Source organism: Micropterus salmoides, unplaced genomic scaffold (genome assembly GCF_014851395.1).
Source record: "Micropterus salmoides isolate LMB-PRFRI ecotype aquatic unplaced genomic scaffold, ASM1485139v1 Ms_hic_scaffold_20, whole genome shotgun sequence".
Lineage (NCBI taxonomy): Eukaryota > Metazoa > Chordata > Actinopteri > Centrarchiformes > Centrarchidae > Micropterus > Micropterus salmoides.
In genome coordinates this window covers 15,346,447-15,373,147 of record NW_024041151.1, presented here as the reverse complement: position 1 = coordinate 15,373,147, position 26,701 = coordinate 15,346,447, and the positions used below count along the sequence as shown (strand labels likewise).

At 41.7% G+C, this 26,701-nt stretch overlaps 1 protein-coding gene across 2 annotated transcripts; it reads left to right on the top strand.

Annotated features, from left to right (window-relative positions):
* Window positions 1–6,686: 6,686 nt before the first annotated feature.
* Window positions 6,687–19,605, top strand: pax8 (paired box 8). Of its 2 annotated transcripts, none has more exons than XM_038734717.1 (12): window positions 6,687–6,821; window positions 9,403–9,562; window positions 12,475–12,616; window positions 12,838–13,035; window positions 13,338–13,414; window positions 13,614–13,739; window positions 14,415–14,590; window positions 14,868–14,988; window positions 15,214–15,453; window positions 15,961–16,062; window positions 17,260–17,349; window positions 18,577–19,605. In XM_038734717.1, exons 2-12 carry the CDS (start codon window positions 9,541–9,543, stop codon window positions 18,645–18,647), a joined length of 1,365 nt encoding a protein of 454 aa, XP_038590645.1. In that variant the 5' UTR covers window positions 6,687–6,821; window positions 9,403–9,540; the 3' UTR covers window positions 18,648–19,605. The 2 variants fall into 2 exon arrangements, with proteins under 2 accessions (XP_038590645.1, XP_038590644.1); XM_038734716.1 differs by having other exon boundaries at window positions 12,451–12,616.
* Window positions 19,606–26,701: the final 7,096 nt, after the last annotated feature.

The window sequence follows — 26,701 nt, the reverse complement described above, 5'->3', positions numbered from 1 at the left end:
TGTCCGTAATCGTCAAACACGCCGCATCAGTGGGACATCACAACAGTAAATCTGCAGGCGCTCTCTCCGGCTCTCTTAATGCCTGTTACCATTACAGTGTTAACATTTCTTTCCACTTTATCGTCTGTTTACAGCCAAATATACTCAAAGCAGTCACACTTCCATTATTTCAATCTAATATATATAAAATTGACTGTATGAAAATATATGGTTCAAGCTGCATACCTAACTACACTCTTTAATTCTTACCCACCTCCTTATGTGTAGTTTGACCATAAAAAGTGTCCATTAAAACATGATAGAGAATACAACAATGCTGTTGCCACACTGCTAGAGCTCTTGTTTTGGCTGTTCACGGGTTGTATGGGTCATAGGTGCAGCTTGTCAGATGTTTCCATGTCAAGTTAGGTACATTAAATAACCCTGTAACTGACTCTATTGGAGGTACATTAAACTGTCACTGTTGTGTTACAAATGTGATTGTGGTCTTCAGCTTCAGTTATCTGGAACCAAAAGTAAACTGGAAACTGAAACTTTTTTTGTGTGTTAAAAGGCCAGTTCTACAAAATTACAACAAGACTAATTGACCGCCATTGTGGCAGACACATGTGAGGCTGTATTTAGCAATGTGGTGCTTGCTAACATACTCACAATGTCAATGCTAACATGCTGATGTTTAGCGTAGCGTTAATCTCGTCACCCATTTTAGTTTGCATGTTTGCATGCTAACATTTGCTTATTAGCATTAAACAAAGTACCAGAAACACAAAGTACTGCTGAGGCTGATGGAAATGTCATTTTGGCAGTTTTGTACATACTTAGTATTAGACAATTGAAATTTTGACCTGATAATGGCGCTAGATGAAAAATCAGGTAATTACCAAACCTATTACAATTCATCCTGAGGGCTACATGAATATATGTACCAAATTTCATGGCAATCTATTCAATAGTTGTCGAGATATTTCATTTAAAATTACAAATGTCAACCTCATGGTAGCACTAGAAGAAAAAGTCAGGGGAATCACTAAAGTAATTGGGTTTATCATGAATGTCTGGATAAACTTTCATGGCAATTCACACAACAGTTGATGAGATATTTCAGTCTGGACAGAAATGGTGGATCAGCTGATTTATTGGCCAACAACTACTTTCTAATGAAGAAATAGTCCCTAAATGAAAACTCCTAAAAGCAAGGCCATTTGGGGTTTGTTTTTGTAATCTGGTTGAATTGACCCTTTAAGTTCAGTCAGTAAGGCTTGTAAATCTAAAGCATTTTTTTTAAAAGACACATATGCAGAACCAAATCTTGCTCTTGTGTAACGTGTCTTCTTCTGAGTCTCTTTAGCAAGTTAATTGGAAACTGAGAGTAACAAGACACTAATCCAGGAGACAACACAAAGTGTTTTGGTCTCCTCGCTGACATTCAGTCAGCCTGCTAACAGAGATGTACTTTGATATTTTCTGCATTACAGCCACATGGTCTATGGATAATGAGGCTCTGTTACTTTTCATCTGATAAACTCTGTGGCCTAAATGCCTACACTTAAGAGGAGCACCTGAGTTCCCATGAAGACAGTCAGCTCCACACCCCTCAAAACATTACAGCCAGTTGCCAACTCTGTGATTCTCGTCTCTGTGGAGACCGACTCTGACTGACAGGCATGAAGACAAGGTCCGCTCTGATGGACCCTCTCTGATCTTCAAAGTCTACTGCAATTACTAGTGTGTGTCGATGGGGGTGCGGTGTGTGTGTGTGTGTGTGTGTGTGTGTGTGTGTGTGTGTGTGTGTTACTGGCCTGTATTACCCACATTGATTTCATTCATATAAATAATGCTTTTACACTAATTTAGGAGAGAGGGAGGGGGTCAGTAACAGACCAACAGAAACAGAGACTGAGAGACTGAGACTAAAAACTTTTGGCTGACCAATTGAAGATTATCTGACCACCAGTCCAAATCGCATGTGGGCTAAACACAACTAAACACTGCTCACAGACCGAGCCCCTGTGTTGCTAATGGCCATTACTGCCTGTATGCCATTGTAGACCTCACAATAGCAATCACGCTGGGATTTTGTGTGGAGCTTGCTGGCAACAGTTATTAGCCCCCCAAAAAAACCTAAAGAGGGAGCAGTCAAGAGAAGAACAAGAAGATTTGGGGTCCCGGGCAGTAGGTGGGGGCGGCGTCAGCAGGAGGGACAGGGGGGAGGACAGGGTGTGGGGTCAGAGGGCAACACCAAAGCGGAAATGGGAGGCACAGGGGGAACAATGGACAGGGCTGGACCAAGACAGACAAAGCTGGAGGGAGGGTGGACAGTCCACAAAACACAGGAAGATGAGGAGAAAAAGATGAGGGGACAGAATGGAGGGGAGCCAAAACAGATGGTAAAGGCTGGTCAGAGAGAAAGGGGCGGCACTGAAAGATGGACGGGGGGGGGGGGGGGGGGGACAGTAATAGCAAGGAAGAAAGGCTCAACACCTCAACATGACTGAATCCCAACAAACAGGCACACTGTAGACTACATATCTGCAGATGTTTGTTGCCAATCAACCCCCCTCATATCAACTATAACCGTACTAGTATGGATTTCACTCCATCATAGGGGTGATGTGTGTCCCAGTTCTCATGGTGACATAGTGGGACACTGTGCTCCTCAGACAGCTCTTAACACAATGCAGAATATCTTGTTTAACCCACAAATAAAGTTTAAAGAGATTGGAGTGAATAATCTTAATGCAAAATGTTTTAATTATTCTGTCATTATGGGAAACCCTCTAAACCAAAAACAGCTCAGAAAATAAACGTTTCAGCACTTGTGAGGTGGGGAAATCATCTCCCTAATGGGATCATCAATAGTGAGGTGTTTCTCCAGCTATTATGACCTAATTATCTGGCTCATCTCGACTGGCTGACCACAAAGAGACATGCGCTGGCGCGGCTATAGATTTATAAAAGTTGTCATTAAGTGGATGGTTTTTCTCCGGGATGCATTCATCTTGTGCGGGGGACGCGCGCGGAGGCGGCAGGGGGCGATGCATCACTGTCTGCGGGAGCGCGCACTGCGAGGCAGTCCGACTCTGCTTGGTTTGAGAGGGGGATGAAAGATGGGAGAGGAAAAACCTGACTTTTATAATACTCCTGAAGAGTTTGTATGGGCCACTCACTGTGCGGTGCTTCATAATTTATTTTCACCAGGTCTCACTTTAATATACAGCCTAGGTGCACAGTGTGTTTCTGGTAGCCTTTATTTGTTTATAATGACTTTATTTTGACCGTAGTCCTTCTGCACATTTTGACCTATAAAGTCTAGTATAGTAGGTTTTTGCCATAATACCCTGATAAATGCCATTATAAGTGCAGAATTGTTATTAGTCTAGCCTTTAACTCGTCTTTTGCAGAAGTCAAAATAAAGATTAAAGTGAAGACGTTTCACGACAATCATTTTACATCTGGAAACCGTTTCCTATATATTCGTGCTGTAGCCTATTAAATTAGATTACTTCTATGTTTAGAATCAAGCTGAAAATACATATCTCATCATCTCTAAACAGCAAAACTGTTCTGCATGTTCCCTTACCTCTGCAGTCGGAAGTGGTCGCTCTGACCTTTTCCCTTCACCTCTTGTTGCCACCTGTCGCCGCAGGTTATGCTGCTTTTTTTTTTTTTGGCAAAGGACACAGACTTTGCTCGGAGAAGTAAATCCGGAGAAACACCCGTCAACAAGAAACACCCGGAGACATGGAAATAAATAAACGTTGTATATTTAACTCCTCACTTTTAGAGTGTGGATGCTGATGGGACTGCAGATTTGAGGGTGCACGCGGATACTGAAAGACAGTCAGTGAGTGTGTGTTGGAGGCTTTATGAAATCTGGTGTCTTTTATGAATCTTTCTGGGAAGTAATTTAGCTGCACTGAATATTGTTCATTTTGAGTGACATGAGGTGAGATGCAGAAAAAAATCCAGAAAACTGCATCTCAGGTTTGAGAGGTTGAGTTAGAATTACAGCCCTAATTTTCCATCAAAGTTAAACACAGTAAATGTGTCAGCCTATATACATGCAAACTATATTTTAGCAAAGCGTTTTTATCCTTTGTAACCTACCTTTTTAAAATTATTTTTGCACACTGTCAGCATCAACACAGTCTTTAATTGTACCACATTTCTCAGCAGTATAGGCCTGTAAAAATATGTAGCCTATAGAAAAGAATATTTAAAAATCACCTGTTTCTTGGGATGAACAGCATCGTTGGCAAGGCCATATACAGCACAATTGCAATTGTCTTTTTTATCAGTCAGGAGATGGTAAGTTGTCAGACCTATAATGTATTTTACACTTTTATTTTGTATGAAAATAAATATTATATTCACTACAAAGCCAAGAATAGGTCTAACTATAATTTTAATTAAGTCTTTCTGTAGCCTGAGTCTTCTTGGATTTCTCTGAGTGTGTTTCTGCAGTCCAAACTACAGGGAGCCTACGTTATGAGCTGTAGGTGTTGGTGGCATTTAGCTTTAAGAATTAACCACGACTATAGTTACAGCGGTTGTAGCCTAGACGGTATCTGACAGCATCCTGTCAGTATAACCAGTAGCCTACTGTATGAGAACGGTTTGAGGCGAGGCTTGAGGAAAACACGAAGATGCTCCAGTGGGATCTTTTCTAAATATGCGTTATGAGAGTCCGGATTTAGGGCGTGTGTGACTGCTGCCCCTCGGCAAGTGGGCCCATATAATTAAGCACTATTTTAATTCACAGTATCATCTGATAGATACCAATCTGTTTGTGTGTCTGTGTGTTTTAATCCCTTGTTAAACTCCCTGTCACCCCTCTCTCTCTCCTCTGCCACTTCTTCTCCCTGCGGGCACTTGTCATTTTCTCTGCGCTCTGGTCACTTTACAGAGGACTGTCTCTGTTTCCAGCTAATGTTATGATTCCCTTTAGTCTTTTGGCAGTTTTATTTATTTAAAAACAGTCGCTCCATTGTCCTGCAGCGGCACTGATGTATGGTGGCAGAGGAATGAAGGACTTCAATCACAAACTGACGAGATAAGGACTGAGGTCGCCTCTTCCGGAATTTTGGTTCCCCTTTTTCTTGCTGTAAACCTGTCGTGAATCTGAATAGGCTACATGTAGCCTACATAAAAGTATGAATTAATTCTCGCAGATCAACCTTTTCTCCAGGCAAAATAATTTAGGCTACTTAAAATCTTATTAACAGATCACTTCCCCTAAAAAAAGTCCATATGGCTAAACCTGCTTTCATATGAGACAGGCGACGTGGTGCCGCGAGTGGTTGTCATTAAGGGGTGTTGTGTTTGTTCTACAGGCTCGTGAGAACAACATTAATAGCGTTTTAACTATATCCTGACACTATGGTGTGACATCACGCGCTTACGAGCCCTGTTATACGCATGGTGTAGAAAGTCAACTCTTCGTCGTTTGCATGCCTGCAAGAAATTTGTTTTTGTGCAGAAATCTCTTTATAATGTTTCTTTATGCAGCGTCTGGAGGTAGCATTACCGTTGTTGCATATATAGGCTCTAAATTAGTTTGTGTTTTATTTCATTTTATTACTCCTTGTTATCTGGCCAATAACCCTCTGTTTAATCTATGCCTAATTTATTTTTCAAGATGAATGTCAGTAAAAGACCAAGATGAGCTGTGAAATAGTAGGCTACCAATAGACTCAAATGTTATCTATCGACTTTTGTGTGATTATTTTTCAGACTCCAGTGCCATTAGATCCAAAAAGAAAATAATTAAGCCCAAACTTTACAAAAAACGCCCTGGAGCACTCACAGGTGCGACTTGACCTAGGCTACCTGAGTTGAGATTTTATTATTTCATGATTCCAGATATTTTAACCTTGTGAGCAAAAGACAGAGGAGGAGAAAAAATATATAGCTTATTTACCTGTTTTGTTTTGTTTTTTACAGGACAAATACATTTACGGAAAAGAAAAGAAAGATCGCTAAAGATTTTAAAGGGAAATGCCTCCTTTAATTAAAAACCCGAATTCACTGCGCTTGGAAAGGACAATTATTTGGCGATAAGAATCACATTCATCTCCTATTGAATTGGGCCTATAGGACTGTGTGTGGGACAGAAGGTCATTGGTTTGCACCGAAATATGCTTTTTCTTCTAGTGGTCCTATGTCCGTTTTCTTATTTTTCCCAATGAGTGATCAGTAAAAAAAAAAAAGTTCTGAAACATAACTTTGGGGTCAGTGGTTCACCTTTCTGGCTACATTTCCGGCCTTTTCCTCAAGTCAGGTGTGCAGTAGCCATAGGCCTACCTGCAAGGGGGGAACTCTTGGCAGCAAATTGGGTACTAAATTGTGAGTGAACGCAGTGGAATCGGACTCACATGCCTGTACAGTCTAATTAAAGTGGGGCTGTTGCTGGAGGCGCATGGAAACAAGCCGTCTCTCCTTGACGAGTGTCTCCGTACAGTCGCAGTCACTCAGTGGGAGTAATGCAATAAAAACACAGGGTCAGTTATCCACTTCTTTTCTTTTTTTTAAGCGCGAGTGTGTGTGGTACCGGGTGGGGTGCGGTGCTCTTCTGTTTTCCATAAAACCACACCTCCTGCTTCCTCTCCTTTACTCCTCCAATGGCTGCACGGCTCCGTCCTCTGCGCAGCCCCGGTTGGATAAAACCTGGCTGAGAGTTGGCAGCGCACACACAGCACAACACAAGAGCAGCCCGGGCACACACCGTGTCACACCACCAGAGACCCCATCATTTGGATAATATCTAAATATCTGTGGGACGAGTTTTTTATTGTCTGTTATTTGAGCTGCGTCGTTGAAAGGTAAGCCCTCGTTTCAGTTCCTCACTATCTGGTTGTGTTAGCCTGTGTGGTGTCTGATACCGGGAGCAATTAGTGATCCGCAGTCCTGACAGCACAGCGAGCTGAAAACCGTAACAGAGGAGACTTCAGTGATCCAAAAAAAAAAAAATGAAAAATGAAAAAAATTAGAGACAGTAGCCTACTGTGCGCTAATGTCACGCTACTTTGGGTGAACATGAGGCATAATAATGGTAGCAGTTTATTATGATACGGGTGTAAAGATGTGACCATGTGCACATAAGGGGAAAGTTTTTTTTGAAGAAGAAGAAGAGTAATGATCAGTCGTCGTTACACAAAGAAATATCTGAACGATTGTGATTAATTCTCATATTTTTCTCCAATGCACATTCACACCTGGTCCAAAAAAATGAACCTTCGTGCTTGGGCCCGAGTTAAGAGGCTATAGGCTGTATTTTCGGTGAATTATAAATAGCCCATGATTGCCTCTCATCTCTTTCCCGAACAGAAGCTGCGCGAGGGTCAACTGTTATAGACATAATTTATGCCAAGCGAAAGATCCAAATCCTTCACCTTTAGAAACTGTCAGATATAAACCTCACAAAATAAACGATCTAGACATAAACTAGGATCTTAAAATGCCAGTGATATTGTTCATATGTTCATGTTGACCTACAGGCTGGAGAATATTGATTGGCATTATTAACAGGAACAATTAAAACAGTAAGTAAAAGTTACAAGCAGTTGTTGTATGCTAGTATTAACGTCGTGTGGATGATAAGTTGTTATTATACTCACTGAAAGCTACACAGTTACATAAAAAAAATCAGGGAAATGTAAAAACTTACTTTGTTTCTAATCCTGCCTTGTTTTCCCCCAAAATCAGACCTCTTCGCAAAACTTCCATTAATTAGTAATTTATTAACTAACTATTATATTGTTTTGTTATTAGACTAATTCTAGAATTGTGCTCCCTACATTTTTATTTCAGCAACTTAAGAAGTACAATTATTTTACCTCACGTTTTAAAATGTAAAATTTTTAAATATGGTTCTAGCCAGCTGCTTTAATTTTTGTATTGTACCAATAAAGTTTGAAATTAAAATATCCAGGTTTTTGGAGACAAATTGCAAATGGTCACAGCCAACTACAATAAAATTAAAAAACAACACAGATATATTCAACAAAAATTTGAAGTTGCATTTCATGTTACACTACATTGTCAAATAAATGGATTAGTGCAATTAAGCTGATCCACACACAAACATCAAAAAACAAAAGCTAATTAAAACAATACTAGGCTAGACTAAAGTGATTAGTTATTTAATAGTAACAGCTTAAATGTTATTATCCACAAACCCAGAATAAGTTTAATCAAAAACTTCATTATAACTTATATTGTCAATCATCACATCTAATATCTAACAGTCTGTGACAGTCTGCTAATTATGTGGTTAATTTTAAACTGTCCACCCAGCAGGGCCTGACAGCTTAAACAGCATGCTAACATTTTGACAATCAACAGTTCCACACAGTAACATTAACACTGGCTTTATTAATCTTTTGCGTATAAATGCCATTCTTTTCCACTTTTGTCAAAACCTATTATTCCAATAATTGCAGTTGATGTAAATTAACAGCAGTCCTACATGTATGTGCATTAATGAAGGTACTGCCACTGTTTTATTTTACTTAATATATGACATAATGTTCTGCTCTTATTACTGTGAAGATCACACAGAAGTGTGGAGAGGTGTGCAGCAGCTGAGCAGATGGAGCCTGTAAACAATGTATGGACAATAACCACTGCCAATTACATATTTACAACAGATTTGGCATCTTTTAGTTAAGACTTGAAATTCTAATAATTTGTGTCATCTCTTCACTCCATCTGAGTTGTTTAATTTTAATTCCATTTACAAATCAGAGATGAAGAAGGCTCTTGAGATCTTTAAGAAAAGTCCTTTAATTCATGTTGACTTGATTCTGGTTAATTTCATTTAATATAGATTTTTGTTCAAAAGATAAAATAATTTATTTAAACAAAGTCCTGAAGAGTGATTCTCTCTCTCCTCCAACTTTTTCCACTTACATCAGATCTACTTTACATCATTACACATATATTACGCTCCAATTCTTCGGTCCAATACCCAAAATAAAATACACTTTCTGGTTATAATAATTATAAGGTGATTAATGAGACCAGTCAATCCTAATTACCAAGCGGCTAATGAAGGGGAATTTTATGTATAACAGGAGCAGCCATCTGGATTGGCCGAAGGGGAAGAAAATTTTTCATGTTTTACAAATACTTCTTATTAAATCACAGTATTTTTTACAGAAATACAGTTACACGGGCCTGTTCTATTTAGTCTTAATGTTAAATGACCTCAGTCTCTTCTACTGTCCACCACCTGTCTCATGTACAGGTGATTTAAAGACAATATTCAGTTTATTAGCTGTATTTCCCCGTAGAGGCACACAGGGTGCCACTGCGAAACACCAGCTCAGTGGACCTGTACGAGCTCAGAGGCACCACATATATGACAAACAGCCTGTTTCACAAACCACTGTTCTCCTGCAGCGTGTGGTCGACAGTGACGCTCAGGAGTGACACTGATGCCAGACGAGGCAGGGCGGGGAGTAAAAACACTTTAACTGGGACAGCGTGGAGGAGAGCGTCACGTTCAGCTGGTGGAGCAAGGACCAAATACTCAGGGATATGTCCACCAACAGTGGAAGAGGTAAATACACAACACAAGCTTCTTCTGCTGCTGACTGAACAATTAGGCTAAACATATTTGGCATTTCCTGACCTTTAAAACCTCTCTTATTAACTTCCAGCCGTCCCCTTTTATTTCCTCTCATGTTGTGAGGTTTGGAAAAAATATTTAGCATTCATAGGCAGCTTACAAACATTTATTAAATGGTTTACACAACACATGCACATATTGCAGTTGTAAGCAGATATAAGTTTTTATGTATTTGTCTAAAGCTGTAACTCCTCCTGTGGCACCAATAAGTGGAGGCTGCTGCATAAACAGATAATATAGTGAAACACAGAAATGCCCTTATATCTGCACAACTACATTATAGTGTATTATAAACCATTTATTAAATGTTTATATACTGCTTAAAAAGGCTAAATAAGGGAAAGTTAAGTGTTACTATGTCAGCTTGTTCCAGCTCTTTATTTAACCTTTATTATGTTTAGATGAGCGTTAAATATACAATCCCATGTCTCCATGTGGGTTATGGCTGCACCATATAGTGTGCATGGTTTTATACACATTTATCCAAAATGTGGCCTGGTATATCTGGTGTGTTCAGAAACGTTGGGATTTCCACTAGAATTTAAAATAAAGTTCTGTAGGGCACTCTCATTAGACATAAGGCATGTCAGTCCCACCCAGCCTAATATTAGCTATGAGACACACACTGGAAACATTGTTGGAGAAGGAAGGCCTATGGGATGCAGAGAGGTGTTTTGTCTGCTCAGTGTGATTCTTGAGAGAATGAATTGTTTTGTTGTTTTTTTCTCTGGTTGTAGTGCAGGATATTATGGAAGTTAATTGGATGGCACTTAAAGCTGTCAAATTTAAATTTAGAGCAATCCTCCCCTGGTCAGAGCCACTACAGTTGGGTCAATCATGGAGCAGCAGGAGGCTAACGGTTTGTTTCTATATATCTATCTATATATAGGACATCTAAGTGTTTTCGTAATGAACTCGCGCTTTGTTTTCATGTTTTTGGGTGTGCACGCGGGGTCTGTAAGCCATGCGCGCGTGCGTGCTCACCGCCCCCCGGGTCTGCTCCGCTTTAATATCCTGCAGGTTGATGAAGCTTGGCGGGGAGATTTTTTTCCACACTCCGCTGGCAGCGTTAATAGAGGCTCCCTCCCTCCCCCTCGTCGGCCTCGTCCGGCTGTTTGATGTGGAAATGAAAGCTGGGAAAAGGCTGAGAAAAAGAAGCGTCTCAATGGGTTAAATTAAAAGCAATGGTGTTCTTGCAGAGTCACCACCGTGCAGCCTGTAGAGAAGATAGTGGAGGATGGCGGTGAAACGCAACGAGCGCTTTGTCTGTTGGTGTTTACCGGGGGGAAAAATATATTTTTGTAGGTTATTTTGCAGGAGCAGAATTTTAAACATCTCTGGATATCATTTAGACCAATGTATTGTTGCAATATGTTACAAATGTTTGCCTAATAATTTATATTTCTGAAAATCAAATTTAAGACATTAACAGTGTTGCTTTTTGTTATTCACAATATTTTCAGCATAGGTACAAATAGGCTAAATACACTAATATCAAAACGACATCACATTAGCAATAAAACACTATCAGCTCCACATGTTATTAATAATAAAATGATATATAAAATGTATTAGCAGTATATTGCAGGATACCAAAGTAGCTTCTTATGTTGTAGAAAACATATTTATACATGAATAAAAATAAGCACTGTGCCATCATTTCTTATAAATTCCAGAGGAAAGGTCAAGTATGATGTAAAAATATTGTTAAACATTATTTATATATTTAAAAAGACTGATAATACAAAAAATGTGGAGTGATTCCATGTATTTCTTAATTATTTAAATTTCTGTTTCTGTGTATGATATGTTTCTGTGTTCAAATGATTAGGATCACCACACAGACATTTACATGACATGTTTCCCTATCGTCATTTCCAAGGACAATGCAACAAGAGAGTCACCGTCACTGAAGCCCACTGGGCCTCATGTCACAGCCCTCAAAACAAATTAGTGGCAAATAAATGAGAATTGTGAGAATAGGCCTGCAGGTATTAATCATAAGGAGGTGATTAGCCTGTAAGTAATCAAACAACCATCAATTTAAAAGGATGAGCTTTGCTGTTGGGTACAGTTAAACGGGTACAATATAACAATACGAAAGTTTAATCTTATGGATTCACTGAACAGTTTAGACAAGTAAATAAGTAAATGCAAATAAATCAACTCTGAAGCAGGAATGCCACAATCTTTCATCCACTACTCACAGCCCCTGATTGTGGTGAAGGTTTGTTTCTTCTCGCTGCTTTCATCGTCTCCTGTGTCCTCCACTGTTTTAATGTAAAACTTCATTACAGTCCAGACAACACCGGCACTGCTATAATTTATCAAGACACATTTGACCTTCAGCCTGTTAGACAATCAATGATAAACGTTGCGGGTCACTTTTAAAAGAATCAAAGTGGCTCGTCAGCTTTTCAGAGACCACATAGTACTCTGTTTGGGAAAGTTAAATAATTTTCTTTCTTTACTGTTTTTGATCCCTGAGGCTAAAGCAAGTAATGCAGTAATGTATTCTAAGCTTTTTTTCATTATCACTTGTAACATTGAATGAGTTGATGACTTAAACATGCTTTTTCATACAGACAGAAACTCTGTCGTGTGTGTGTAACTTATCCACTCATCATGTTTTACCATAGGGACAACTTTTAGGGATCTAAATTGGACTCCTTGGTTTAGTTTCACTGCTAAAATGTTTTCTGTCTTCGCTGTGGTTAGTCTGAGTCTGCAGTGCCCTCAAAAGTGTGTGTGTGTGGTTGAGGTTAGCATGTCTTAGGTTCCATGACATTTATGAGTGTTCATCCCCCCTCCTCCCCCAGGTCATGGGGGTCTTAACCAACTAGGTGGAATGTTTGTTAATGGACGCCCGCTTCCGGAGGTGATCCGGCAACGCATCGTGGACATGGCCCACCAGGGGGTTCGGCCCTGTGACATCTCGCGGCAGCTCAGAGTCAGCCACGGCTGCGTCAGCAAGATCCTGGGACGGTAAGAACGTCAACAAGCACCTTACTCCACTTCCTGTTACTGTTAATCAGCCTTGTTCGTATTCTTTGACCTCTGTTTACTTATCCGGGACACTTTGGTGTTTGTCTGACAGCCAAGCTTGAAGTAATGACTGAAAACCTTTATTTGATTTAATCAAAACTAAAGGTCCCATACACACAATCAATCCTCAACACCCTCCTTGTCTTCCATCTGTCTTCCAGTTACTACGAGACAGGCAGCATCAAGCCTGGCGTGATCGGCGGCTCTAAGCCCAAGGTGGCCACCCCGAAGGTTGTGGACAAAATCGCAGAGTACAAGAGGCAGAATCCCACCATGTTCGCCTGGGAAATCAGGGACAGACTGCTGGCAGAGGGAGTGTGTGACAGTGACACGGTGCCCAGCGTGAGCTCCATTAACAGGTGACAAACTGAATTATGAATGAGACCATGTTAGAGGCACTGATATGCCACTGTGGCTCCGCGGTATTTAGACATCTGGCTTCTTGGATGATGGATGAGTAAGATTGAGTGCATTTTTGAGGGTCATGAAACCAACATCTACTAAAGATGTTTTAGGAAATGAAGCAAATATTTCCCAGACAAGAGAAACTGCATCTTCCTTCAAAATTGATATGCTGTCTTTATGGCGATGCTTACACCCACCAAACAACAATTAAAGAGACTGTTAAATGTAAAATTAATGCTCGCTCTTTTTGCTTCAGAATAATTCGAACAAAGGTCCAGCAGCCGTTCAATCTGCCTCTGGATGGAAAAGGCCTGAGTCCGGGGCAAACTTTAAGTAAGTCGTGCACACACGCGCAATGGAGGCCATGTCACCATCTGTATCACCAAGCATTATCATGTGATGGCGAAGGATTAAGGTTAAAGATTAAAGAACATCCTCATCGTTGTGTAGGATTCAGGTCATGACCTTGTCCTAACAGGACTAGTGAGATGTACAGTATCATGTCCGCTGTGTCTGCGTTTCTCTCTCTCAGTCCCCAGCTCGGCAGTCACCCCTCCCGAGTCTCCACAGTCGGACTCTTTGGGCTCCACCTACTCCATCAGTGGCTTGTTGGGTATCCCCCAACCCAGCGCCGAGGGCAAGAGGAGCCACGATGACAGTAAGAATTACATCAAATAAACGAGACACCACACTTCGGCATACTTTTGTTTTATTGTGGTGGTTCATGGGAGGAAGCCCATCAGATCTTGTTTTTTTCTGCTAGTTTTTGGAGCATACTGAAGTCGTTTCCAAACACAAGCACTTACATTCAACTTTATTCCAGGTTAATGTTTAGTTTCTGAAAGTATATTTGCATCCTGCCTTGAAGTCACTCACTTCAAAATATCTGGAAAAGCTGAAAAACACCTTTATTTAATAACTTATTCGACCTTTACTTTACCTGAAATTCATTTACAAGGGGGAACAGGCTGAGAGGCATCAAAGTAAGAGCAATGAAGGGATACATGAAAGAAAATCTGCTCAGTTTGAGGCCTGCTGGAGTTGAAAGTGTAAAAAAACAGCCCATTCACACTCTTAAAAAATAAACCTAATCTACAAAATCCTGACACCCATTCTTTTATATTGCACCCACATTATGTTTGGAAAGCTATTGTGAGTGTAAGGTGAAACGGTTGAGAGTCATTTCAGCATTTTAACATTTAGGTAATAAAACAGTTCAATCCTCTGTATTTTTTTATACTTTGTCTGAGGAGTTTGATTTGCACTTTCACCATACATATCACATGTGAACTGTCTGTTCATTAACCATCCGCCCTCCCTCGGTGCCTCTCAGGTGATCAGGAGAGTTGTCGGCACAGCGTGGACTCTCAGGGTAGCGGAGGCGTCCCAAGGAAACAGATGAGGGTGGATCACTTCTCCGCGGCCACGCAGCATCTGGACTGTGGGTTTGATCGGCACCACTATCCGCCGGACTCATTCGGCTCCGCCTCCAGCAGCAAGACAGAGCAGGTACAAACAGGTGTTATGTTTGATATGCACTGAAGCACCACTCAGAAAGTCTATATAAGGAATAAATGCAAAGTGAACACAGTGATTGCTAGATCTGCTGTCCTTGGTCTTGTTTTCATATTTTCTTTACATTTAAGATTTCTTTCTCGACAATTTCAAACTGTAAATTGAAAAAAATAAAACCCTTTGTTTTATGGCTTGCACACATGCATGTTTGCTCCTTCTCATACATATGCACACTTTACATCAATAGCTAATCCCTGTTCATCATCTGCAGACTTTGTACCCGCTATCCCTCATCAATGGCAGTCTAGACGAGGCAAAGACCAGCCTCTCAACATCCAGCTCTGCCATTGGACGGAATCTGACTGCGCACCAGAGCTACACCATGGTGACTGGTGAGACTCTTAATGTTATGATGTACCTTTGACCCGCGTGCTGACTCCTACAACACACAACAGTGCATCTGTATCCTGAAGCCACTCACTCTTTGTTTGTTTTTGACATTTTCACTCACTTTTATTGTTGTGCATTCATAGTTCCCCTCATGTTCACCATTTGTTTTCATTTTCTCACCCGCCTGCACCCCGCTCACCACTGCACACTGGCTGTCTCCACCTCAGAGCCCCTACAGTCCCTGCCGCTCTGTCTAAAACAGGAAATGTCCCCAGAAGTAACCAGCACGAGCCCCTCCCCAAACATGGCAGCGTCCAACCTGGCGTTCGTGGAACTGCAGGCGCTGCAGAAGCCCGTTTCTGTCAGCAGCAGCTGCAGCAACTCCAACCATTTCCCCAACGCCTTCAACTCATTCTCCCATCATGCACCAGTGTACGGGCAGTTCGGCAGTCAGTCCATCATCTCAGGTAATGCCGGCATCCATCTCATTCATGTTCACACATTTGTCATGTGCAACTTTTCTCAAGGGACCATTAGTGTAAGGCTGGAACTAAAGATTTTTTTCATTACTGATTAAACTGCTGTTATTTGATCCACTTTCAGTTAATTAGTTTTGTCTTTGAATTGTCCGAAAATTATGAGAAATGGGGAGAATGGGGCGGCACAGTGGCCCGGTGGAACGGTGGATAGCACTGTGGCCTCACAGCAAGAAAGTCCTAGATCATAGAAGACAAAGAAAAGCAGAAAATACTTACCTCCGAGTAGCTGAAAGCTGTGAATTTTTGGCATTTTTTCTCAAAAAAAAAATTCAAATTGTTCTGACTGTCAACTTATCAATTTGTTAACGAAATGTTTTCATGTTTTTTCTCTGCAGCAAAGACAAACCTAAAACCAGAACGTCTTGTAGCTGAAACAAATGTAAAATAGTAACTTCAACTTCTATCTTGACGTTAAAGGTGTGTGTGTTTTTTTAGGTCGTGACATGGTGAGCTCCACCTTGCCAGGCTACCCACCTCACATCCCATCCCCTGCCCAGTCAGGATACTCCTCCTCCGCCATCACGGGCATGGTTGCAGGTAGGGCGCAGTTTTGACTTTAGGAATTAGGTAGGAAACAGAAATCAAATGACACCAAATGAGTAAGACAGGTAGACGGAGAAGGGAGGATGATGACGGCAGGCAGAGAAGGAATAAAGAGAAAGAGAGGAAGGGATGAAGGCCTGTAGATTAACAGGAAGACGGGTAGAGTCAATGAGTAGTCTTGCCAGGGTGAACTGTATAGTGTGTGTGTGTGTGTGTGTGTGTGTGTGTGTGCGTGCGTGCTTGTGCGTGCGTTTGGGTGTGGGTGTGTGCGCGCGGGTGCACATGGGCCCAGGGGGTACAGGGAGCAGGCTGGGGGTTCCGCCTTGCTGCCCACACCCCCCACCCAGACACCTCTGACCACACATCGCCATGGGAACCAGGGGGCCCGGGAGGGAGATGCAGGGTGGGCTGAGGGGGTGTAAAGTCTGGGTATGAGCAAAGAGGAGGAGGGTCTTTGTGATGTGTGTGTGTGTGTGTGTGTGTGTGTGTGTGTGTGTGTGTGTACGTCAGGATGCCTGCATACGACGTGAGAGAGAGAGAAAGGGAGTGTGTGTGTGATGTGCCTTTTTTTATTTGAAGTCTGCCCTCCGAAGCGCGAAATGAGAGGGTCTGATTTATTATTTTTCTGGTGGGCTTGCTGTGAGGAAGCGTTGCTACACAATTACTGAGTAAAAGTGGGGGGGTTAGGACAGGAGGAGGTGGAGGGGGGGTTGGGGTGGGGGGCTCAGGGATTCATTCCAGCCAACATAATTACCAATTAGATATTGGAATGTTAAAAAAAGAGAAAAGAAAGAAAGAGGAGTGCCAGAGAGGCTAAAGCAGGAAGTGTAGGACGGCAAGAGGAGAAGGAGGCGGAGGGCATTTCAGAGGGCAGAGGTTGAGTGATGCGAGGGGCCGGGCGCCGAGGAGAGAGGGCGTAGAGGCTAGCTGCATGCACGCACCACTGGGCCGAGGGATTTTACCCTCAGCCATCCACCTGCACCACAGATTAATGGTTTACAGGCCGCACTAACTGTTGGTGAATTATGTGCTAAGGCTGAGCAGATGCTGGCACACACACACAAACAACTCCACTCTGTACAGCTCCTGGCGACGTATTAGCTTTGCCTGTTAATAAGGAATGTTTTCTTTTTTGTATTGCGTGTTTTATCTGGGAGTGAGTGTTTGATGATGTCTTTTACTTTCTTGCAGCAGGTGCAGACTACACAGGTCAGACCTACAGCCATTCGCCCTACACCTCCTACAGTGAAGCCTGGAGGTTCACCAACTCCAGCATACTGGGTGAGTGGGAACACACCAAGAGTACTGTGCTGTATACATTTCTGTTACCTCGGGATATGTTTAGATTTGCCTTAATAATTGTGACCTTCACAAACAAAAGACAAATTATTTAGATGTTTGAAATGGTTTTCAGTGCTGTAGGAAAGAGGAGAGACTCACCAGGAAGTGGCATGCAAACTGCCTAAGTCATATAATGACATTATTAACCAGGGTTTACCTACGGCTCTGTGCTCCACCTTAATTAAAAAATTTCACTTATTTAACCTTTATTTAATTAGTTAAAGTCCCAAATAAGTTTGTAAAGCTCTTTTGCGGCACAAAAGCTACAGGCAAAACAATATAAAATCAGACTACAGATGAAACAATATTTAAAAAAAGATTTTCTACAGCAAAAAGGCTCAAACAAACAAACAAAGAAGATGATAAGCAGGGGAGTAATTTACAATGTTTACAACACAATTACAATTACAATTCAAAAAACTCCTATTTGGATGAATGGTATATTGCCCTGTCATTGCTGAGATCATGAAGACTATGAATCAAACAAGCGATACATCAAATTTAAATTCCTTTTACACACTTTTCCAGGAAGCTTGATGCCATTCTTTTCCATCTCTGCTCATCCATCATTACATTTACATTTGTTCATTTGGCAGACACCTTTGCCCAAAGCGACATACTAACAAGGTACAGTCAAAGCCACAGTAGATCAAGCCTTCAAATATAAGTGTCACCACATCAGTTCCATATTCCACCTGACCTTGGGGACAAACCTCAGATCTTTTTGTCTGAGAAAATGAAATCTGAATCACATTATGTCATTAGCAGAGAGATAGTGGTGAAATTAAACACTGGGTTTAAAAATCATATACAAATAAATATGCTAGGCAAGTTCAAAAAACTCCTATTTGGATGAATGGTATATTGACTATGAATTGACATGGGACTGGTGTATATATGCCCAGAAGCTTGTTTTTACAGAAGCTCAGAGCCATTTGGGTTCTATCCTGGCTAGAAAAAGAAAGTCCTGCATTTCTCTTATCTTCACGTGAGGGGGTTCAGACACAATTCACTCACAGCACAAACAGCCCGAGCTGCTCAGACTTTCAGCTCAACCATGTGCAGTAAAACCTTGGATAAGATAGATCAAGGAGTCAAGTCCGATCCACCTCCCCACCCCCAACACCTTCCACTTCTGAAGGCCTCCATCTGTGTCTCCCCCCGCAGGTTCACCCTATTATTACAGCTCGGCCTCCCGCACCGCTCCCCCCTCCGCAGCCGCCTACGACCACCTCTAGTCCCTGCTGCATGGACAGACTCTGCGCTGGTACTGGACCTGACTCGACCCGGGGCCAAGACCGGAGAACATTACATCAGCTGACACACATCTGACCATGGACCAAGGCATGAAAGTCAAAACTGGATGTGAACTTGAGACTCTGCTGATGAACCAGCAACACATTTGTTTGTTTTTATATCCTCTCATGGTCTACTACTCACCAGTTATTTATTTGTCAGTACTGATACCGTTGCCCAGGGTAACTCTGACTCATGCACGTTTACACATTGCTAACACTGAACTCCAACCTAGAGCCTGTTTCCAGAGACTCAGCCCAACATCTCACATCAAGGTGCATATCTTCAGTATATAGAGCTCTTTAACGCTGTTTTGGCCAAAGACTTAATTTTTCGCACATCTGCAACTTGACTCCACTGATCCAGTGAATACGGATATGCAACTTCTTATACTGAACTATGCCTGCTTTTGTTTACAATGTTTTTGTCCCATCATCACTAAATGAATTCCTTTTTGTGATCAGTGTCTGCTTGCAAATTCATTTTGTGACTTGTTTTCACTGTAAATTCAGAGATTTTTTTAAAGAGCGTTCCCATAGTGAAAATAGAGTAAAAGGTGACACAGTTGCAACAAAATGCCCTCATATGCCCCTCAAAAACAATTAATGCATTTGTCTAGCAATATGTACATATTGTAAATGATGAATTACTTATGGGGAAGTGAAGCAGTTTTACGCAGAGAGTGACCAATGAGGGCGGGGGACGATGGTGATGGCTACTAAAACCAACAAGGCTTGAAATACATTTGTTTTGCGTCAGATAACTTTAGTTTGTTGTCATGCTGATGTTATGATGTTTGGTAAGAACTGTGACTATTTTTTCTTATACTGTTATTAATATTATTGCAGATGTAAATAATGAATTTCTAAAGAATTATTTTAATTAAAGCATGACAAATTTCTTGCTGTTTTACTGTTGTCTTTTCTAAAGAATGGTTCTGATTTTACAAACTGAAAGCTGACAAAGGAATAATGTTTTCTGTAAATAATTATTTGTACAAGTGAAGAGATAGAATAGCCTAATTGGTTAACTAATATTTTGATATGTTAATGAGTGCTTAAGTGAAGTCCTAAACTTTTATTATTATTATTATTATTATTGTTATTATTATTATTATATGTATTATTATTGTTGTTATTATTATTATTAGTAGTAGTAGTAGTAGTAGTAGTAGTAGTAAAATCCGGGTACTTAAAAACACGTTAAAAGTCAACTGCATATGCTGAAATGGTGAATATTTTTTTGCAACTCTCAGCATTTTAAAAGGACGAAAGCAATGATCCCGAAAACACGCGCATCTGTTTAATTTCTTTTTTTATTTTCTGCATCATGTAGTTTTATTAGCAATTACTTCGTCCCTCTTTGCGGCCCTTATAATTGCAGCGCGTTAACGATGCCACGGTTCGGCGGTGCCGCGGCCCACCTGGTGCCGCCGCGTGGGACGACGTGAGGATGATGGAGAGGGAGGCCGCATGACGATCTAGTACCGAGACCTGCAGCACGTGAAAGCAGGTGCGCTCAGACAGTTACACATTGCACATATTGCAACTATTGTAGTGATACCTGTGAGTGATGCGGAAACCTCTGTCTAAATAACATATAATAATAGCCTATACGTTTTACTGTTTATAAGTAAACACGTGGTTTGATGGGATTAGAATATATATAATCTCAATACATCATGTGTGTAATTATACATTATATATTTATATTATATATTTATAGCCAAACCTTTCTATTATATATATACATAAATGTGAAGTTTATATATATACAATGTTTTATAATCTTTCTTCTTTTATTGGTTTTGTTTTTGTATCTTTTAAAATTAGGCTATATCTAGAAACTATATCTAGAAACAGTCTGGTTAACAAATGTGCGCTTAAACTTGCTTCAGTTTCAGTGCTGGGTTTAACCCTCTTTTGTGGAGGCTGCTGTTTGCTCTCATTAGACCAGTGCAACCTCTGCAGTTCACAAACTTCTGTGTGGTTCGTGGCCTAATTCACCATTAAAGAAACCCTCAAACCTAATTACATAACTCTTGAATCAGACAGTATAAAGGCTTTTGTCTGACTTCTGAGACAATCACTTAAAGTCCTCAATATCAGTTCAGTCATATTGTTATCTGTCTGCTGATGAAGATCAGCCCTGACGTCTTTCTGTTTACAGTATGCACTTCTCTTTCTCTCTGTCCCTCCAAGCCTCCCTTCTTCTCACATTTCACCATTTTCCTGACTCACCTCTTTACACCCCTCTCTTTGTATCCCTCTCCTGCAGCCGCACTACTGTATACACCGTGTACCGCCCTGTAAACTTTAAACAATAGCTGCACTTCATCCCATTGTTGTCCAAGTGGCCTGGCCCACTTCAGACAGCCCATCAACTGACAGGACACTTATTCTTTCCAGTTCCTTGCTCAGGCATGCAGAAACACGCACCCACATCCATATACACTCATACATACAGAGGAGCTTTTAAGACAACGTGCTTCACAGGGACAAGGCAAACCTTTTCACTGAACCCAAATTCAAATTCCTCAGCTAGCTGATGTCCGGCCAGAGAAATAACAGCAGCAAGCGCTAAACATTAACAGTCTCCCTGCCAAAAGACAAACAGAACATTATAGAGCTACACTCAAGCCACAGCAAAAATAACTCCTCTCTGTCTCTCTATGGGCCTATTAGTAAGGAGGTTTCGGGCCACAGTGATTCTGGTAATGAGCCCGGCAGCACAATACAGGCACCGGGCCGGAACAGCTGAGGGCAGACAAAGCTGGCAGGACGGGGCGACTGGGACTTACTACATTTAACACTGTGTCTGTGTGTGTGTGTGTGTGTGTGTGTGTGTGTGTGTGCGTGCGTGCGTGCGTGCGTGCATGCGTGTGTGTGTGTGTGATAGAGAGACAAGAGAGCAAGAATGTCTATCTATGTGTGTGTTGTGTGATTTAACTCTGTGTGTGTCTGTGTGGAAGAGAAGACATGTGCCCCATTACCATTATGGGGACAAACTCAAAGACAGAATAGGGGCCCCTGGAGAAATTGCTGCCAAAAAGGCAGCAGAGGAGTGTGTGGCAATCAGTGGGATGACGGGCCGGGGTTGTCCTGCGCCAGTCATCTGGAAAGTTCTCCACTTATCTCTGGGCCCGAGACACTGGCCAACCAATTCAGCCTGGCAAATAAGTATTATGTAGGCTGACAGAATTTGTCCGTCCAAATGAGCTGCAGAACACGTTGTTGTTTTAAACTGTGAATGGCAGCCCTGCTGTGTCTGCCCCGCCCGGTTCAGGCTTCTTTGTGGCCCTCGAGAAAACCCAGATTGTGTGAGTGAACCCATCACCTTGTTGATGAATTGTTTTGGAGGAAGCCTGGCTGATAATTCTGAACCATTTGTCGTCTTTTACATCTTTTATTTGAGTCTTTCACAGATATTTTGCAGCCCTGTCACAGTATGAGATTTTGATTCTGCTGTGTCGACTAATGCCAACTTCTCATTCTCACTTGGCTCAAAGTATGATTAAAGAGGTCCCTGATAATCGAACACCATCTGAAATCCCCTCCCTAAGCCATCCTGACATTGGAATTGTGGGAACTGTGTCCGACAATTTTTGTACATTTCTTTACAAAACTACTTCCGTCACTTTTCTTATGTAGAGCCCAAGCAGCAACCTCCGGGTCTGAAAAGTGAAGCCAATGTGGGAGTGCCTTAAACCTGCATTCTTCATAAAGGCCAGAAAGGGGCGAATCCACTGGTTGAAAAAAGGTCTGTTTGCGCTGGAGTCTATGACAAAGTGACTTTCTCACTTGATTTATTACATCAGGAAACACTTTCTGAATGCATTTATGGTCTCAATCGCTAGTTTCACATCTTCTTCAATACAGCATGATATTCATTTTGTAAATTATGGTTCCATTTAGAATAAAATAGATGATAAATCAGGGTATGCTTTAGGGTGTGGCTACCTTGGGATTAATCAGTCACTACCATGGCGACCTGTTAATCAGGATAGAAGGGAATTGTATCCACTGCACTGTGTATATTTAACTACCCATGAACGTGTTTTTGGGTCCTGTCTGTGTTTTCATCTAAGAACATTGACACGTTCACACATTTTGGTCACCTAAAGATGTCTTGTTCATTGCTCGGTTGTACTAAAAGACACTCTAAGGAGTCAGCTGTTCTGTTTTTCTGGTAAGTACATTTTATTTTAGGCCTGTTTTAGGCCTGTTTTTTCACTTTTAATTAATATCATAGTTAAAGTGAATTACGGCTGCACCTAACCAAGCTAGCTAGCACCACCCTCTCATTCAAATATGGTCTTGTCTGGGTCCAAAAAAACAAGATGGCGATGGCCAAAATGCCAAGCTTGAGGCTTCAGAATGGTAGTCCACAAACCACCGAGGGAAGTCACAGTGGGTACGTCCACTTCTTTTATACAGTCTATGGTGGAGCCATGTCCAATATGAAAAGTCATAAACAGAAAGTACAGTTGGGCAGAAGATATTGTCATTAGTTTCGCTGGTATTGTAGTGAAGTATTAGACACAATTTTGACGCCAGGATAACCAGATGAAAGGTTAAGGGATAATCAAAGTTGTAATCAGTTGTTGTCATGACAATTTAAAATAGTCTAACCAAAAAATATCTAATATATCTAATATCTATATAATGTAAAATAACTAAGTAAGTTGGTGCTTCAACGTCTTCTGTTTCCGCAACCAAAAATTAATCATTAAGTTCAACATCCAATAACTGTCAAGACATTTCACTAAAAACCACAAGTGTCAACCTCATTATTTATTTACCAAAGTCAGTAGAATTCATCCTCTTGGATCCATGAATGTCTGTGCAAAATGTTGTGCCAATCCATCCAGTAAAGGTTGAGATATTTCATTCTGGATCAACTGGACGACCTTGCCATCCAAAGGCCTCAGACCACCTGTGCGGACTTCAAATGACAACACCGTCCTTGTATTTCAAGAAGCTATCTACTCTCCTCCACCTTTATTCATAATGAATCTAGAACAAATGTGCCAGTCAAACAGAGCAACGCGGTCAAACAGAGGGTGTTTCTGTGCAGGAACAGGCGGAGGAAGGAAACACAGGTGCCCTGTGTCCTACCAGCCTATTAAACAACACACAGGCCCTGAAGGAAGGAAGCTACCATTGACTGGAAGACATCAAGAAAAACACACCTTTCAAAGCACACACAGCACACACACATTCAACACTACACACAAACCGAGGTGGATAAAATCTGCCAGGTATCAGGTACTGCCCCGAGGGAGAGAGTTGACCTGTGGAGGCCGGGGGAGTCAAACACGCAGCTGACAAATAGCTCATTCAACATCACATACATATCTCCATAATGTTGTCTTATCCTTGAATTGCACAGTAGACTAAAGATTATCAATCAGAAAAAAGAATTGATTCAAACATTGATAGACTTGGATTGAGTGCTACAGTTAAAACTAATTCCTATGAGCTGAAAGATGAAACGAGATAAGATGGAGGGGATTAGTTCACAGACATTCTTGCTCCGCTCTGTACGTTGCATTGACCCATGGAGCGCCGGCTTTAAGATCCCATCCGCAATGTTTGTTCTGCATCTTAAAAGCCACCGAGTCTGTGCCCGAGGAGTGTTGTCAGAGGCAGGAGTGTGTGTGGAAGAAGAGAGGGCAAAAAGAGGTCATGCGTTGAAATGCCCTTAAGCAAGGCACTTGCTATAACTCTCTCAATGAGAGGCTCCTTTCCTACAAAAAGCATTTGTTAAAGGGGGGCTATGAAGGGTTGGGTCTGGTGAAATCAAAAGGGTGATTCATGTTTGGGTCTGATTGGCAAATAAAATGAAAATGTCGGGCCCTGAGAAAAGCCGCACTAATGAGTGCGGTCTGGGAGAAAAAAAAGGCAAGTAAGATGTTTTTCTTTAGTGCCTCCCATTTCTTTCAAATCAAGTTACAGCAATAAAAGAATATCACCTCCCACTGAAATTTACACTCATATGAAAACCGAATATATTGAGTGTGTTTGGCTCTCTGCAGTCAACGGTCAGAAAGTACACGAGTGTGCTGGATAAGAGCAGGACAGAAGAGGAAGAGAGTCATAAGTTAACAACTCAGTGAAAGAGTTGAATGGAGTCTCAGTGGAAAAACAAAACCCCTGCAAGGATGACAGAGAGACTTCAAGGGCCCTGGACGGAGAAAGAAAAACCACAACGGCAGCAGTCAAGAGCGAATGGATGGAGACAGAGAAACAGAGGAGGGGGAGGATGCCGAGTGGGAGACAAAAAGAAAATGTTTTTCCAACAGCCAGAGTGGGAGAAATCAAGTGTTAGTGCAGATAGGAGATAAAAAGTAACAAGTAGAGCGTGCAAGGCGTCAGCAGCAGATGGAGAATATGCGTCAGGAGGAGCATCGAGGGCAGAAAAAAAAAAAATCCCAGGGATGAATGTGAGTGTTTACAGTACAGTTTATGTTTTCTGGCAGTGTTTGCAGGTGTTTGTGGCTTATATTTACTGATTATTGCAGAGCCATTGTGGATGTTGAGCAACATCAAAGCAACATTGTATGTTTGAGGTGTGGGGGGGTGGAAAGTGGAAAAGAAAAGGGCAGAAGTGACCTTACATGTCGGGGTCTTTTTTTTTGTCCCATGCTGGACAAGCCCCTAATGACCACAACTTGAGCTCTTGCCTTTTTAATTACCCACCCAGGCCTGACTGAGTCGCACAAAGCACGAGAATTGAGTGGCGCAGATGGAACAAAAACAGGCCAACTCCTTGGGAAAGATGCCCTCTGAACCCAGCAGCTAATGCAGCCCCTGCTGCTCCAGCCGGTCATTATTGTTGTTGGAGAGGTGGAGAGAGATGGCACTCACAAAACAAGGCCACCACCGCCGCTGAAGTCATGGTCCACAGGCCATGTGAGGAGAGCTTTTGGTCGAGAGCTCCTCTGCGACGCCAGCGTCCAAACGAGCACCTTTAGCACAGATTAAACATTTCAATTTGATCTGAAAAACAAGTGGCGCTAATGGCTGCCCCCTTTCTGTAACATTTCGTCACAGGCCCGAGAGTATGTAGGTTAGCTGAGATGGCGTCGCCTTTCAGCGTGTCAGGCCGCCCCTCAAGGTGTTGTGATGGCCCCGAGCCCCTGTCACTCATGAGGGACATCAGTCACCCCCATCTGCAGAATCTGACTTTATCTTAATGAGCTGTTGTCATTCCTGTGAATGAATGGAGATTGCTTCCATTCAAAGAACAAGAAGTTGAGCATTATCACGTTAACTAAGCACCACAGATGACGTCCGAAAAATCCACAAGACGAAGTTCAGCTCTAGCAAAACGTCCGCTTGTCTCGTGTCGTGATCCGATTCGGACAGGACGGCGTGTCCCCGTCTGTATTGTGTATAATTTTCATTGCATTTTCTATTGTTGCATCTCATTCCTGTGTGAAGAGTGTATGTGTGTTTGGAGTTGGGGGGAGGGGGGGCTTGATTCCAGACATCCTGCTCTTATTGTTGACTGCCCCAAGTGAACCACTGCTTGACATGTCAGGCTGAAAGAGAACAAAATTGGGCCCGTGCCACTGAGAGCGATCACACATACACACACACACACAAACACAGGCAGGCCTAGTCTACCTTTTGTTTTGTTGTTTGTAGTTGAGGTGACACGTGAGGAGAATCATCAACTTCAATCAACTTTAGACATGCAGTATTTGAAAAAAGTGACTGTAAAATTATTATCATACTTTTCTAAGACCACTGGATCTCCAGGTCGATTTAACTCTGAGTTCATCTATAAGTTTGATCAGTCAACACTCACTGTGGCCCTGTGATCAATATTTAAAAAGCCTTCTTCCTATTTGTGCTAACAGTTATGTATGAAAACAGAGAATTTTATCCAAAAAATAAACCATGTTTGAGATTAGAATGTGTACTTTCTCTAGCTAAAAGCAAGCTTAAAGAAAAAATGCAATATATATAGTACAGTGGTCAGAAACACA

Excerpts from the sequence above, each read along its gene's own strand:
- pax8 (XM_038734716.1), top strand. The coding sequence starts at position 9,541 with ATGTCCACCAACAGTGGAAGAG. Across the intron at positions 13,740-14,414 it reads CAAGAGGAGCCACGATGACA|GTGATCAGGAGAGTTGTCGG; the intron begins GTAAGAATTACA and ends GGTGCCTCTCAG. Across the intron at positions 14,591-14,867 it reads CCAGCAGCAAGACAGAGCAG|ACTTTGTACCCGCTATCCCT; the intron begins GTACAAACAGGT and ends CATCATCTGCAG.